This window comes from Lontra canadensis, unplaced genomic scaffold (genome assembly GCF_010015895.1).
Source record: "Lontra canadensis isolate GAN:19392208 unplaced genomic scaffold, GSC_riverotter_1.0 scaffold2, whole genome shotgun sequence".
Taxonomy (NCBI): Eukaryota; Metazoa; Chordata; class Mammalia; order Carnivora; family Mustelidae; genus Lontra; species Lontra canadensis.
The window spans coordinates 61,280,254-61,295,087 of record NW_022630996.1 but is presented as its reverse complement, the minus strand read 5'-3'; the positions used below and the strand labels follow the sequence as shown (position 1 = coordinate 61,295,087).

Sequence of the window (14,834 nt, the reverse complement as noted above, 5' to 3'; positions counted from 1 at the left end):
AAATTCTTTATACCCTTTGGCCTTTCTCTTTCACCCTCCTATAGGTCACAGCCATAGATTTGGCTGGGCTTTAGTTCATCCTGGGTGGGTCTAACAGAAGTCAGACACTTTCACATGTAAAGTGAAACTAGCAATGTTGATGCACTCGAGGTTGTTTTGAAGAAAATTTCCTAACTACTATTAATCATTTTATGTTTGGTATAAGATGACAGTAACCCAACTCGATTTTGTCTGTGTGAGGGTAAATGTTCTAACTGTGGTGCCACAGGGCTAAAGATAAATATCTGGTCCCCCCCCCCCTTTCTTTTTCTATTGTGCTTTTGTCTTTTGATAAGCTTGGGCACTAATTATTATGGTTAGATTCTGTATTTCATCCTTTCAAGATCTGTCATCAGCAGAGAAAACAGAATGTCAGATGGAACTTTATGAGTCAGTGTAGCAATCTGGAGTTGTTTATAAAGGCTCGGCCAGAAGCTAGTCATCAGCTTCCGTAGGTGCTTTGGTGTCTTCAGTGTGAAGCAGTACACCTGGTGTGTGTACTTGCCCAGACTGAATGTCAAGAACTTGAGCCAGAGACTGTTTGGGAAAAATAATGATCCTACCAGGAAGTTTTTAGACATCCTCCTGCTTTGACAGAGTCAAACTGAGTGAGATGTAATGTTCTTCACACAAAGATAACCCTACACTTGAATCGCATTATCATAAATCTTTAGAATAAGAAAGGACTTTACATTAGATACAGAGGTTTATGCTTTATGTTAAAATCTCCAGTGTGTGGGTGTGCAGACGCCTCAGGCAAGGTAGAGTGAATGCAGCTCGAATACCCATCTTCAGTATCTCTTGCTTTACAAACTATCAAAAGGAAAGAAAGAATTATGTACCAAAGAAAGTAAAGCTTGGTAAACACTACATGCTAACTTTGAGTACTTGTTATATGCCAGATGCTGCTCTAAGGGTTTTACATGTTTGAACTCCTTTTGTCTTTACAACCATTCCGTGAAGTAGATGAAATTACCATATTTCTTCCCACCCCGCCATTTTTGACATCTCTGCAATCAGGACAAATTCTTAAAACTTTATTGCAGGTCAAAGTTTAATTGATAACATTTTTTCCTAGTGTTACATAAAATAGTGATGTGTCTTATAATCAGTGGTCTTAGATCCAGCGAATTACGGTATTATTTACATTTTAAAGATGAGGCATGAGAGGTTAACTTGCCTAAGGACACACAATTAGTCAGTGATTGAGCTAGGATTTACAACCCAGTTAGTCCACCTCATGCCATTAGGTTATAGACTGCCTTTCTCAGAGCTCCTTAGACAGTGGTGATGTATAGAAGATGGAGTGAGAAAGCATTTTCCAGAGGGACATGGATTAAATCATTTAGAAACACTAATTCAGCCTCACAGTACCAATCAAGAGTTTTCCTTTTCTTTTTCAAGTAAAATGGTTTTCTAAAAGTTGAATTTGTAAAACTTCAAAATCTGACCAGCTTACTTTTTATTACCTATGTTTATCTTTTCCCTTCTTTCTAAACTCCAGTCTCACAGTCTAAGTATGCTTTGCCCTATTATGCATCTCACAGATACCTAATTTTCTCTGCCTGCAGTGACCTCTCTCCTTAAAAGAAAGTGCAGATTTTTCTTTCAGGGTCTGATTCAAATGTCCCCACCACAGAAATAAGAATTAGAAATCTAGTGTTTCTACAGCAATGAGTACACACTACCTTGTATCATAGTAATTTGTATCCATCTTCCCCACACAAACTGTGAGCTTCCAAGGGCATTTTATGCATCTTTAAATCATTTGAGCTTAACATACAGAAGGAACTCCATAAACCATAATTGGACAAGTAGATTCTCAAAGTCCTTATTTCCTTCTGTTTTTCCCCTTTTATTTGGTTCTTTTGGTTTTCATTGAATTTCATGTTCTAATAGTATGTTCTGATCTCAACTTTAGAAGATAGAGGGGTTTCTTTTATTTATTTATTTATTTATTTATTTGACAGAGATCACAAGTAGGCAGAGAGGCAGAGAGAGAAGAGGAAGCAGGCTCTCCGCGGAGCAGATAGCCGGATGTGGGGCTCGATCCCAGGACCCTGGGATCATGACCTAAGCCAAAGGCAGAGGCTTTAACCCACTGAGCCACCCAGGCGCCCTGAGGGGTTTCTTTATTATTAATATTACTTTCATATAAAGTGGTAGAATGACATTTTAAATAATAATCCTATTAACTATATTTTTCTGAATTTTCTCAATCTCTAATATTACTAAATCACAAAATGTCCATTAATATTGTGATTACAGATTAAAAACATCATTTCCGTGACAAGAGGCCAATAGCTATAGCCTTAAGGGTAGGTCCAATCTGGATAAATTTTAATTTTTTAATTGATAAACTTGTCTCAAATGCCTTAATTTTCTTGAGATCTAATTCCTTTCTGTCACAAGGCATATTAAATGCGAATATTAAATATCATGGCATGTTTGGGAGAAAAGTGAGTTCAAAGTTCAGAAATTAAAGTAAGAAGGAAGCAACTCTTGGTCTCTTAGCCTTTTCTCTCTTTGCCAGAAAGATCCTGATCTATATGACAGCATCTGTAATAGAGGCCACTCCTAGTTTGTCAAAAGAAAAATGTAAAAGGTGATTTTTCAACACAGACCAAAGTGTGACCTTGCTGAATTTTAGGCAAAAAAACATTAAACAAATCATGTTAAAAACTTTGTGGTCTGATATTTTCATGGTTGGTAGTATGAAACAGATAGCTTTGATAGGATGATTTAGGCAGTCTAAGGTACAGAATGCCAGAGGTATTCTACTGAAAGGGAAGAACAGGTTATGGTTTACTTAGCACATTAGATGTTTTCTTTAGTTGTTATATTTTGTTTTTCAGCCTTTTTTTTTAACATGTGTTTGTCTTTTTACTTACTTGGGCCTGGCGCCAGCTGCTGCTGGGGTCCGGGTCCAGGTCCAGGTTGTTTTTAGTATCTTTCTATTATAGAAAAATTATACATAAAAACCTGAGACTTTGGATTGACAAAATGCTTATGGTTAAAATAATAGACTGAGGAGGAGGACAGCCATTCATCTAGATAATCTTAGTATTGGAGATAGCTGAAGTAGATAGTTCTCTCCCTTTAGTTGTATGTGTGTATAGTTTTTTTGTATTTTATTTTGTTTTGTTTCTAGCTTGATTCATCCGAGCACTTGGCAACTTGCATCTCATACTGGTTGTTTTAAACTAGCTATCAAAATTATATGAGACAAATGAAAATAATGACTGGGATTTTTTTGTTTTCTTTTGTTTGGGGTTTTTCTGGGTAGATTTTGAAAGGGAAATATGTGCCAGCAGATATTTATGTATACTTAGTATACATGATAAAGATGTGGGACTTAAATTTATTTTAACATCTAGATTACATTTAGTGATTTGGTCCAAAAATACCTCTCAGGAAAAGGGAGCTTGTTTCAGAGTCTGGAGTTTTGTGGGAGTTTTCTTTTTTAGATTAGGTTAATTTATTTTCAATTAGATTAAATAGTAGTTATTATCACCACTATTTATATTACTTTTCAGACAAGTATAAGAAAGTCTCTTGCCTTTTCGGTTGTCTAGTTAGCAGTTCTTTTACTTTTCTAACAGGTCTTTATATTAGATTCTATCTATTCAAATAGCTGATAAACATTCTGTCCTCTGACGGAACTTCAACCGATACTATACAGAGGCTATTGATTTCAGATACAAAGATTACTAAAAAAAACTTTGCATCATAAAATATATTAAGAAGCGTCATCATCAACTAGCATTCAGTAGCAAATTAAAAGTTTCTTTCCTGGAAAAACCAGTAGTTTCTTTTTTTCTTTTTTTTTTAAGATTTTATTTATTTTGAGAGAGAGAGAGCACAAGCAGGGAAGTGGCAGGTGGAGGGAGAAGCAGGCTCCTCACTGAGCAAGGAGACCCATGCTGGACTCAATCCCAGGACCCTGGGGTCATGACCTGAGCTGAAGGCAGACGCTTAACTGACTGAGCCACCCACATGTCCCGAGACCAGTGGTTTCTAAAATACGATGTTTCTAGTGCCTTTTGGTTAGTGGCAACTCCAGATCTGTTTAGGGGGTGGGTGCAATATGGATTCATCAATCTATAGCTGTTTTTTTCCCACTAGCTGAACTACTAAAAAACAATGTGTGAGTGGTAGTAATGAGGAAAAAAAGAACTCTGCATTTTTGAACACATTTTCTGGTAGAGAAAAGACTGGTTATTTTAAGATGTTGGTATTGTACTTCCATCTTCATAAAACCATATTGAAAACCCTGTAGATACTTAACAAATAATATAATTCCACAGCTGAAGGTGTGTTTGTTTCAAATTCTATTAAAAAAACAATAATTAAATAACAACAACAAAAGGAAGGGAGATAGAAGAAAGAAAAGGAAGAAAAAGTCCACAGAATTAATGCCTAGTTATTTGCAACTTCTATTAAGTTTTTTAGAAAATACAAATTACTAACTTTTTGCTTGGTTTGTAGATGTATTTAAAGAGTTAGAAATGCTATAAGTGTGGAATTTTCATTCTAATTTTAAACATTTACTAGATTTTTAATATAGAACCATTATAAAGGAATGAAAGAAGGATGTTCTTAGGAAAAAAACTTAATTGTGTGTTCTTATAGTCCTTTCTTTACTCCTTCTAGATTATTTATGTATCTTAATTTTGTTTTTTAGAACTAGAATTAGTTTTTAATAATTGGAAAGAATTAAGAACTGATTATTTATTGTTTTCTTACAGAGATGTTATTAAAAAATCTTTGAAATACCAAAAAATAAAAAATAAAAAATAAAAATAAAACCCTGCACAGGCTACATATATAATTGCAAAATTTTAAATAATTTATATTTTTGCTTTCCCTATCCTGTTTTCTACCAGCACAACAATGCAGTATTTTCACTTTCTCTTCCTGTTCCATTTTAGAATTTATGACACTGAAATAACAGCACCTTCATTATTTGTGCATACCTATCTTGTATTTGTATCACCTTTTATCTGTATGTTGGCCAGATAAATGGATAACCAGCTGAGAAAAGAGATGTGTTCTTCTACTTTAAATATTGTTGGGTGTTCTCTGTCCCCACCCTAAATGGTTCAGTACCATTTTTGTGCCATAGTGTTCCTCTCTCCTGACCTTAACTATCTGTGACTTTTAATAAAGAACTAGAAAAGTAATTTAAATAATACGTATATTTTATTGTAACCCCATGGCTTTTCTAAATATCTTGTTTTTCCCTTATCCATTTGACATATTTGGACTTTTTTAATGCCTCCAACTCCCTTTTAAACTCCTTGAGTCACGTAAGCTAATGTCCAATAAAATGGCCAAAGGAAAAAGGGGGACCATCTCTCCCATTTATACAAAACTGAAGGGTTTCCCAGGTGTGGAACTTTCTGTATGAAACCATGACAGCCTCAACAAAACTAGGAGGAGTTGGCTGGCTGATGAGCAGAAAGGAAGGCAAGAACATCAAGAGAAGTAGAGAGGGGCGCCTGGGTGGCTCAGTGGGTTAAGCCTCTGCCTTCAGCTCAGGTCATGATCTCAGGGTCCTGGGATGGAGGCCCGCATCGGGCTCTCTGCTCAGCGGGGAGCCTGCTTTCTCCTCTTTCTCTATGCCTGCCTCTCTGCATACTTGTGATCTCTCTCTCTCTGTTTCAAATAAATAAATAAAATCTTTAAAAAAAAAAAAAAGAGAAGTAGAGAGGCTGAATATTAATAACTGTGAAATCTATATTTGTTATTGATACCAATACTATATGCCTTCAGCCACCATGTAGCTGACATAGTTCTAAGTCTTATCTTTGTAAATTATAACAGGGTGAAATTTTGGTCAGCTCAATAGGACGTTCTTAAATAAATCTTCTGTTTGCACATTTACAGAATAGGGCTAGCATACTTCCTCACAGGGAAGTTGTGAAAATCAGGGAATAGGTTTATATAAAATACCTTCATTACTGCTTTTCCAGTTGTGCATATGGATTATACATTATAGTAATTGAATAAAGTAATTGAAGAAGCCATTTCTTCTTTTTTATTCCTTAAACTTTTCTTTTTCAACTAGGAGTGGTAAGCAGATATAAGGACTAGTTTGAGATCATGTCCCTAGAAAAAGACCTGAAGCAGAAGGCAGTTCTGAATATAGCATTTAAAAATATAGCATTTAAAAATTAGGGGTCCCTTCTACAGTAAAGCATCTGTTATAAGTGGCTCTTATCCTCTTGAATATTAATGTATTGATATTTACTGTGCTTCTAATGGATGAGTAATATCCACCTAGAACGTATAGTGAAGCATAGAAAACTTTGTATTTTTTCATCTCAGAGAGCTTACATGAGGTCAGATAATCAACATACAAAAGTATGACTATACCACACTGTTTGTTGAACCATTACAGGCAATGACTCATGCGAATACCTTCTCTCAAGTGGCAGATTTCTCGGAGAGAAAGTTTGGCAACCTCACAGTTGTATGATGCATAAATACAAAATCAGGTAAGGTTTCTTCATTTTGTTGCTTGTTTTCTTTTCTAGCATGGGTCTTAATATCTAGTGGATAGTGGTTACTGAAGCAAAGAAAATACTATATGGTACTTTTCTCTATGATGGTAGAGAATTGCTGACAGAGTGGGGGTGGGGGTGGAGGTGGGAGCGAGCCCAGATGAAGATTCCTGCCAAAAGCATTAGGGAAATAAATTGTCCAAGCTTCTTTAACTCAGGTGAGAGAGAATCAGGCCCAAGGCAGTAAGTAGCCTGTAAGTGAAGGACTGTAGCTTTAGGGCTTGAATATCTACCTCATGGAGTTATTCTGAGATGACAGATATAAAGTACTTGATACACTTAAAGTGCCTCTTAAACACTTAATAAATGAGGGCTGTAATTATTGATCGTTGTAGAGTTAGTTTATCGTCCACGGGCTGGTTGGTTAAACAAACCTGACCACCTATCTCTAAAACAACCTAAGTGTGTGTATGATAATCCTGTACTACTTTCTTCACAAACTATGTGCTTTGAAATGCCAACATGCTGATTTTATTACTGCAATTAATGTTTCTTTGTTAATTTCAGTGAAGCAAAGAACTGTCTTGTAGATAAACATATTGCATTTATTGGCGATTCAAGAATTCGTCAGCTGTTTTATTCTTTTGTAAAAATAATCAATCCCCAATTCAAAGAAGAAGGAAATAAGGTAAAACTTACCTATTCTCTCCATTAGGGTATTGTTTTAGAAGTTAACCAACTGGGTAGTTATAGGAGGAAAAATGCCTCTCCACATTAACAAAGAGAACCATAAAATTTTACTTTGGTTTTGGGAAAGGTGGAGGGGAAAAGGGATGGTAGCCATAATGGGGAACATAATGGAGAACACAAGAAGAAGTTGTGGATAAGGTATTAAATTAGTAAACCTTTTATACTGTAAACTACTAATTTTCAGAAATAGTAAGTTCTTTCAGTAGAAGAACATTTTAGAATTCCTTAGAAAGAACACTAAGAGCAAATATCTCTCATTCTTCTTTTCATATTTTGCCATATTTCTTTTTAATCGCTTAAAAAAGTGATAATAATCTTGTAATCTTTTAGCATGTACAATTTTATGTCTTGCTTCTTTTCCCACCACTTACCATAATTCACCGTATTATTATATAATCAATATAAGTATCTTCATAATGGCAATGTGTTATTGAGTGGATATATGTATAATTTTATATAATTTTCTTTTTGTAATTTTCTATTTTTTCTTAATTTTATAATTTAAAAAAAGGACATTCTTGATTACATCTTTGCATGAAAACTCTGCTTTTTAGATTATTTCTGTAGAATTGAATCTCTGTAATGCAAATATTAAGTTAAAGAATACAAACATTTTTAAAACTACTGATTAAATTGCTAAACTATTTTAATTTACACTGCTATTAGCAATGTCCATCAGGACCTAATTTTCTGCAGCTTTGCTAGCACTGGGCAATTATACTGTATATGTAAAACAACAATGCGATAAATTTCTGCTCTTTTTGTAGAAAATTTCTGATTTTAAAAATGTATCTGTCTTTGAAAACTAACAAGAATGGATCTCTCTACATATATTTGTTAATTTGTTGATCAGTTAATATTTTGTGGATTACCTCATCCTGTCTTTCTTTTTATACATTTTTAAGTGATCCAAAATTCCAGTCCCTGTCTTCAACTGTAGATGATTGGGAGTGGGTGATAGCAGGGAGAGAAAAGTAAAATACAAGAAAGTTTAGAATTGTAGGGGGAATAGGTAATGATTTTATGATGAAAATCTGCTTGTTCCCCTCAATTTGCCCTGTGGTAAGGAGTTGAAAAATGAGGGACTTCCCAGCTAAGTATGTATCTAGTCAACATAGTCACTACATCCTTGGGAACTATTCCTGTGAGAAGAGTCCATTGGCTATTCGAGATTCTGTCCACTAGGAAAGGCTAGTATAGATTTTAAATTTGAACAAGGGTAAGTGATAAAGTCCACTATTCATTTATTTTGATATCTGTAATTTTTCATTTGTATTTATAGACACAAAATTATACAGAAAGGTTGAAACTATTTTATGATATGAGATTATCACAGTTTTAAAGTAAAATACTTTCAGTGAACTTGTAAAAAGTAGAGAGATTTCTAACTTCAAAGAAGCAGTTTTAATATTTCTAGGCTAGTGTGAATTTCTGAAAATTGGAATAATGGATTTGGCAGCAGTTACTTAAAAACAAAACAAAACAAAACAAAAAAAACAAAAAACAAAAAAACACCTATGATTTAGTTTACAGCCAAAAGTAGGTACAATATGGTACATTGTTTCAGAGCCCTGGTTATAACACTAGGTTTCCAGTCTTTATTTTCTAGAGGTGCTCGGTTAACCCACAATAATCAAACAAGATACATTTAGATTTGTGTGCATTTAAAAAAGAAACAAAGACAGTTTGTCCTAGTCTAAGAGAAACAGTTGCTGAGAAACTAGTTCAAACTGCTGGTGGAACATTTGTCGAAATGTATTTTACTTAGTTCCCTTGTCTGAACACCTTGAAGACAGAGATTGTGTATTATCATTATTATTTTTAAAATACATTTCTTGTTTCTTGCAAAACCTGGCATATTGTAGAGGCTGATTATTATTATTTTAGCCTTGGTATGGGTTTCTTTGGGAAGAGTAGGAGTATTGAAGATAATTCATTTGAATTTTTCTTCTCCGTGTTGAGGCAAAAAAAAAAAAAAAATATGCTGTAGAACAGGACTCTTTTCTCAAATTCCATTTTGTGGAAGACTAGTTCTACAAAAAGCTCTGGTCAAATAAATTTGGGCAGAGCTGGACATCATGTCTCCCTTTTAGATGGTTTTACTTTAGGCTGGGATATTAAAAACTTGAGAAGTCTTGCAGTAAAACAAACAAACAAACAAACAAAAAGCTCTGTTTGTGTTGCTTTCAGGTAGAGTGCAAACTAGATACTCTGGGGGCCCCTTCAACCTCAAACCAGCTAGATCCCAGATTAAAAAATATATGTTGATGTATTTCTAGACTTTGAGGAAATGGGAGACACTCCCTAGAAAAGGAACAAACCATGAGTCAAAACCAGAGTTGGGAACAATGATAGCAAGCACTCAGTGGAGGTTCAGGCTGGCCTGAAGACAGATGCCAAAGGCTGCAATGCTTTATGTAGAAGGCGAAGCTTTGGGCCAGCAGATTTCTCAGTGGTAATATTGGAAGCCAGAGGACACTAGAATAGTAACTTTAAACTTCTAAGACAAAGGAAATTTCCATCTAGAATTGTGTACCTAGCATACAAATGTCTATTCTCAAAATTTAGAACATTTTCAGATAAACAAAAGCAATAAGGTTTACTGCTGGATAGATTTATAATAAAAGATTTTCTAAAGCATAAATGGAAGAAGGGAAATAATTCAGAAAAAATGATCTGAAATATAAAAAGCAATGGTTAAAGAAAATCCTAAGGAGGTATGTAAATCGAAAGTGTATAAAATGATAATATCTTTTTACACTTTATAAAAAGACAGTATTAAAGAACTGGCTAATAATAGCATGTAAGTTCAGAGGGATATGATCACAAAGTTTTCTAAAGTTCCTCTTTATTCTTTTAGGTATTATCTTACTTTAGAACTTAAGTTAAAGATGATAGTAAAATATCAAGAGCAAGGGCTAAAAGGATAGAATTAGGATGTATGAATTCCAAACCAGGAGAAGAAAAAATTTAAACAAAACCAAACTCCTCTAATGCCAAATATATGTCCCACACATACGTAACATGCGCACACATGTATATGCTCATACACATGTGTTCGTATGTACCTATACAAAACCATATATGTAAAAAACCATATATGTAAAAATCACTTTTTATATCTATTCCACATATATTAAAAAAAAACTGTGTGAGGGAGATAGAAATCAAAAAGTACAACGATAAAAACATTTATAATCAAAATAAGTGCAAGTAGTCTAACCTTGTCAAGAAAACACGGATTTTCTGATTGGCTTTAAAAAGAATTTTCAGCTGCTTAAAAAGACATATCTAAAACAAAAAGCTATGGAAGGTTTTAATTAAAAATGAGAAAAGATTTACTAGACAAATACTAAAGAAAGATAAGGCATATTAATATAAGACAATAGATTGTAAGGCAAAAGTGTTATTAAAGATACAGATACTTTTTAATGACAAAAGTTTCAAATCACTAAGATTTTAAACTCGTGGGCATGAAATAACCTTAAGATGTATAAAGCAAAATTAATATGATTACAGTGAAGAGTTGACAAATCCTCCATCAAAGTGAGAGAATTGCTCACTGCTCATGCGTTTAATGATAGAACAAGCAAAATTACTAAGCATATAGTTGACTAGTAACATGCTGATTTTATGAACTTAACAGGTCAATACTTAAAGAATACACTAAAAAATCAGAGAATATATTTTTTCAAAGCACACGTGGAATCTTTATGACAACATATTGGGCCATTAACCAAGCTGCAACAGTATCAGAGAAGAGGTATCATTCTTTCTCTACTAGATAAGTTCCTTTATTTTATAACTTAACCTGATAAAAATTCTAGAAGCCCACCGTAAATGTTCTGAATGGTGAAATGTCAGACATACTTGTGTTAAATTCAAAGAGAATACAAGGATGTCCATTATTTCTGCTTATATTCAAAATATAATTTTGAATTATATTATTAGAGGTCTTACCCAAGGAAAGATAAAGATGTAAGGATTGGAAAGAGATAGACTCAGAATTTCATATGATACAATTATCTGCAAAGAAAACTTCGAAGAATCTATAGAAAATTACTAGGTACATTAAAAATTTTAACTAGATAACTGATACTATGATGAACATACAAAAATTAATTGTAGTAACTCAATAAAGCTGTTAAAAAGTGCTTGTCTACATACCAGGAACATAGAGTTCAAACTCATTTAAAAATTACTGTGTATAGGGGCACCTGGGTGGCTCAGTGGTTGAAGCCTCTGCCTTCGCCTCGGGTCGTGATCCCAGTGTCCTGGGATCGAGCCCCACATCGGGCTCTCTGCTCAGTGCGGAGCCTGCTTCCTCCTCTCTCTCTCTGCCTTCCTCTCTGCCTACTTGTGATCTCTGTCAAATAAATAAATAAAAATCTTAAAAAAAAATTACTGTGTATAATATTAACAAAACCATATGGTACATAGGAATAAGCCTAGCAAATGTGGAAGGTCTGTATGTAGAATTATCATAAAACTTTATGCTAGCATAATTTAAAATGATAAATGGGAGATATGTACTGTATTCTGGAAAGGGAAGAATCAGTAGTGTAGAGATGCCAGTTATTTCTAAATTGATGTATAGATCTAATGTAATTTGAATAAAATTCTGACAGGATATGTTGTGGAACTTTATCAGCTGATTCTAAATTTTGTGTGGAAGGGCAGTGGACCAAGAATAACCACAACAGGTCTGAAGAAAAAGGCACAAAAGTCTTATTTTCCAATATCAAGATTTATTTTAACTGTGTCGTAATTAAGACAGTGTGGTATTGGTAGAGCTAAACAAAGAAACCAATGGAACGTGATCTAGAGCTTTAAAATAAACATATGTGGGGCACCTGGGTGGCCCAGTCAAGTTCTGGCTCTTGATTTCAGCTCAGGTCGTGATCTCAGGGTTCTGAGACTGAGCCCTGCATCAAGCTCTATGCTCAGTAGGGAGTCTGCTTGAGATTTCTCCACCTCCCCCAACTAAATAAATATTTAAAAAAAAAAAATACATGAGTATAAAAAGACTTAATAAATAACAGAGATGCCATTAAAGATCCCTGGTGAAAAAGAAGTCTGTCCAATTAAGGATGCTGAGGCAATTGGTTATGTAGATGGAAAAAGGTGAAATTGGAACCCCTACCTCACATCATCAAGTAAAATAATTTCTAGATAAATTTAGACTTAAATATGGAAGCTAAATTTTTTAAACCTTTAGCAAAAAAAAAAAAAAAATTCAGGGAATATCTTTAGTACTTCAAGTAGGGAAAAGTTTCTTACATAAGAAACAAAAAGTGCTAACCATAAAATGAAAGATGGATAAATTCCCATACCTTATGATTAAGAGAATCTGTTCATCAAAAGATACCTTACAGGGGTGCCTGGGTGGCTCAGTGGGTTAAAGCCTCTGTCTTCAGCTCAGGTCATGATCCCAGGCTCCTGGGATTGAGCCCCACATCAGGCTCTCTGCTTCCCCATCTCGCTCTCTGTCTGCCTCTCTGCCTACTTGTGATCTCTCTGTCAAATAAATAAATAAAATCTTAAAAAAAAAAAAAAGATACCTTATAGAAGAAAAAGCAAGCTACAAACTAGAAGATATTTATAACATACATCCAAGAAATACAAGGATTCAGAAAAAAAAAAAAAAGACAATCCAGTAGAAAACAAAAGAAGAAAAACATGACCAGGCATTTCAAAGAGGAAACATAAATCCTAGTGTAAATCTGGAAGGTGTTTAAACATTTGTAATTTGGAAATTTCGAATGAAGACCATAGTGAGATACCATTATATACCTACTTTAGTGACAAATTAAATTTTACAGTGACAAAAATAATGAAGTCTGTCAAGATTTATTAAAGATTCTGTATCTCAAATTGCTGGTGAGAGTATAAATTGTTAGAAACACTTCAGAAAATAATGTCCATTATCATGTGAGGGTGTACATTTGTATAGCCTATGAACCTATAGAACTATTATTAGGGAAACTCTTAATTATTCATTTATTAAGAAACATATACAGGAAGGTAACTATCAGTGCTGTTTATAATCTAGATTTGGTGCATTGTAGCAACTGGCCTAGACTCTACAAAAATAATAAACATAATATTTGATATATATAAATACAATAAATTGATGTACAAGGGTTTTTTTTTTTAATTAACATATAAAGTATTATTTGTTTTGGGTACTGGACTCTGATTCATCAGTCTTACACAATTCACAGCACTCACCATAGCACATACCCTCCCCATTGTCCATCACCCAGCCTCCCTCTCTCTCCCATCACCCTCCACTCTAGCCACCCTCAGTTAGTTTCCTGAGATTAAGAGTCTCTTATGGTTTGTCTCCCTCTCTGGTTTCGCCTTATTTCATTTTTTCTTCTCTTCCTCTGTGATCCTCTGACTTGTTTCTCAAACTCCATAGATTAGAGAGATCATATGATAATTGTCTTTCTCTGGTTGACTTATTTTGCTTAGCATAATACCCTCTAATTCCATCCACATCATTGCAAACAGCGAGATTTCATTTTTCGTGGCTGCATAATATTCCATTATATATAGATTTTTTTTAATTTTATTTATTTATTTGAGAGAGAGAGAGTAGAGAGGTCAGAGGGAGAGCAGACTCCCCACCGAGCAGGGAGCCCGATGTGGGACTCGATCTTGGGCCTCCAGGATCATGACCTGAGGCAAAGGCAGTTGCTTAACCAACTGAGACACCCAGGGACCCCTATATTTTTATCTTTATCCATTCATCTATCTATGGACATCTAACCTGTTCCCATAGTTTGGCTATTGTGGACATTGCTGCTATAAACATTGGGGTTCATATGCCCCCTCAGGTCACTACATTTGTATCTTTGGGGTAAATACCCAGTAAGTGTAATTGCTGGGTCATAAGGTAGCTCTGTTTTTAACTTTTTGAGGAACCTCCATATGGTTTTCCAGGGTGGCTGCACCAGCTTGCATTCCCACCAAGAGTATAGGAGGGTTCCTCATCTTTGCTAACATCTGTTGTTTCCTGACTTGTTAGTTTTAGCCATTCTAACTGATATGAGGTGGTATCTCACTGTGGTTTTGATTTGTATTTCCATGATGCCGAGTGATGTTGAACACTTTTGCATGTGTCTGCTGATCATTTGGATGTCTTCTTTGGAGAAATGTCTGTTCATGTCTTCTGCCCATTTCTTGACTGGATTATTTGTTCTTTGGGTGTTGAGTTTGATAAATCCTTTATAGATTTTGGATACTAGCCCCTTATCTGATATGCCATTTGCAAATATCTTCTCCCATTCTGTCATTTGTCTTCTGGTTTTGTTCACTGTTTCCTTTGCTGTGTAAAAGCTTTTGATCTTGATGAAGTCCCAGTAGTTCATTTTTGCCCTTGTTTCTCTTGCCTTTGGTGATGTTTCTAGGAAGAATTTGCTGTGGCTGAGGTCGAAGAGGTTCCTGCCTGTGTTCTCCTCAAGGATTTTGATGGATTCCTGTCTCACATTTATGTCTTTCACCTATTTTGAGTCTGTTTTTGTGTGTGGTGTC

General features: G+C 34.7%; 1 protein-coding gene across 1 annotated transcript in view; it reads left to right on the top strand.

Annotated features, from left to right (window-relative positions):
* The window catches only part of CASD1 (CAS1 domain containing 1), a 55,787-nt gene that overhangs the window by 1,814 nt on the left and 39,139 nt on the right, over positions 1 to 14,834 (top strand). The window contains exons 2-3 of the mRNA XM_032874950.1: positions 6,443 to 6,539; positions 7,113 to 7,233. Coding sequence (XP_032730841.1) covers positions 6,443 to 6,539; positions 7,113 to 7,233 — 218 coding nt within the window. The remainder of the gene's footprint in view (positions 1 to 6,442; positions 6,540 to 7,112; positions 7,234 to 14,834) is intronic.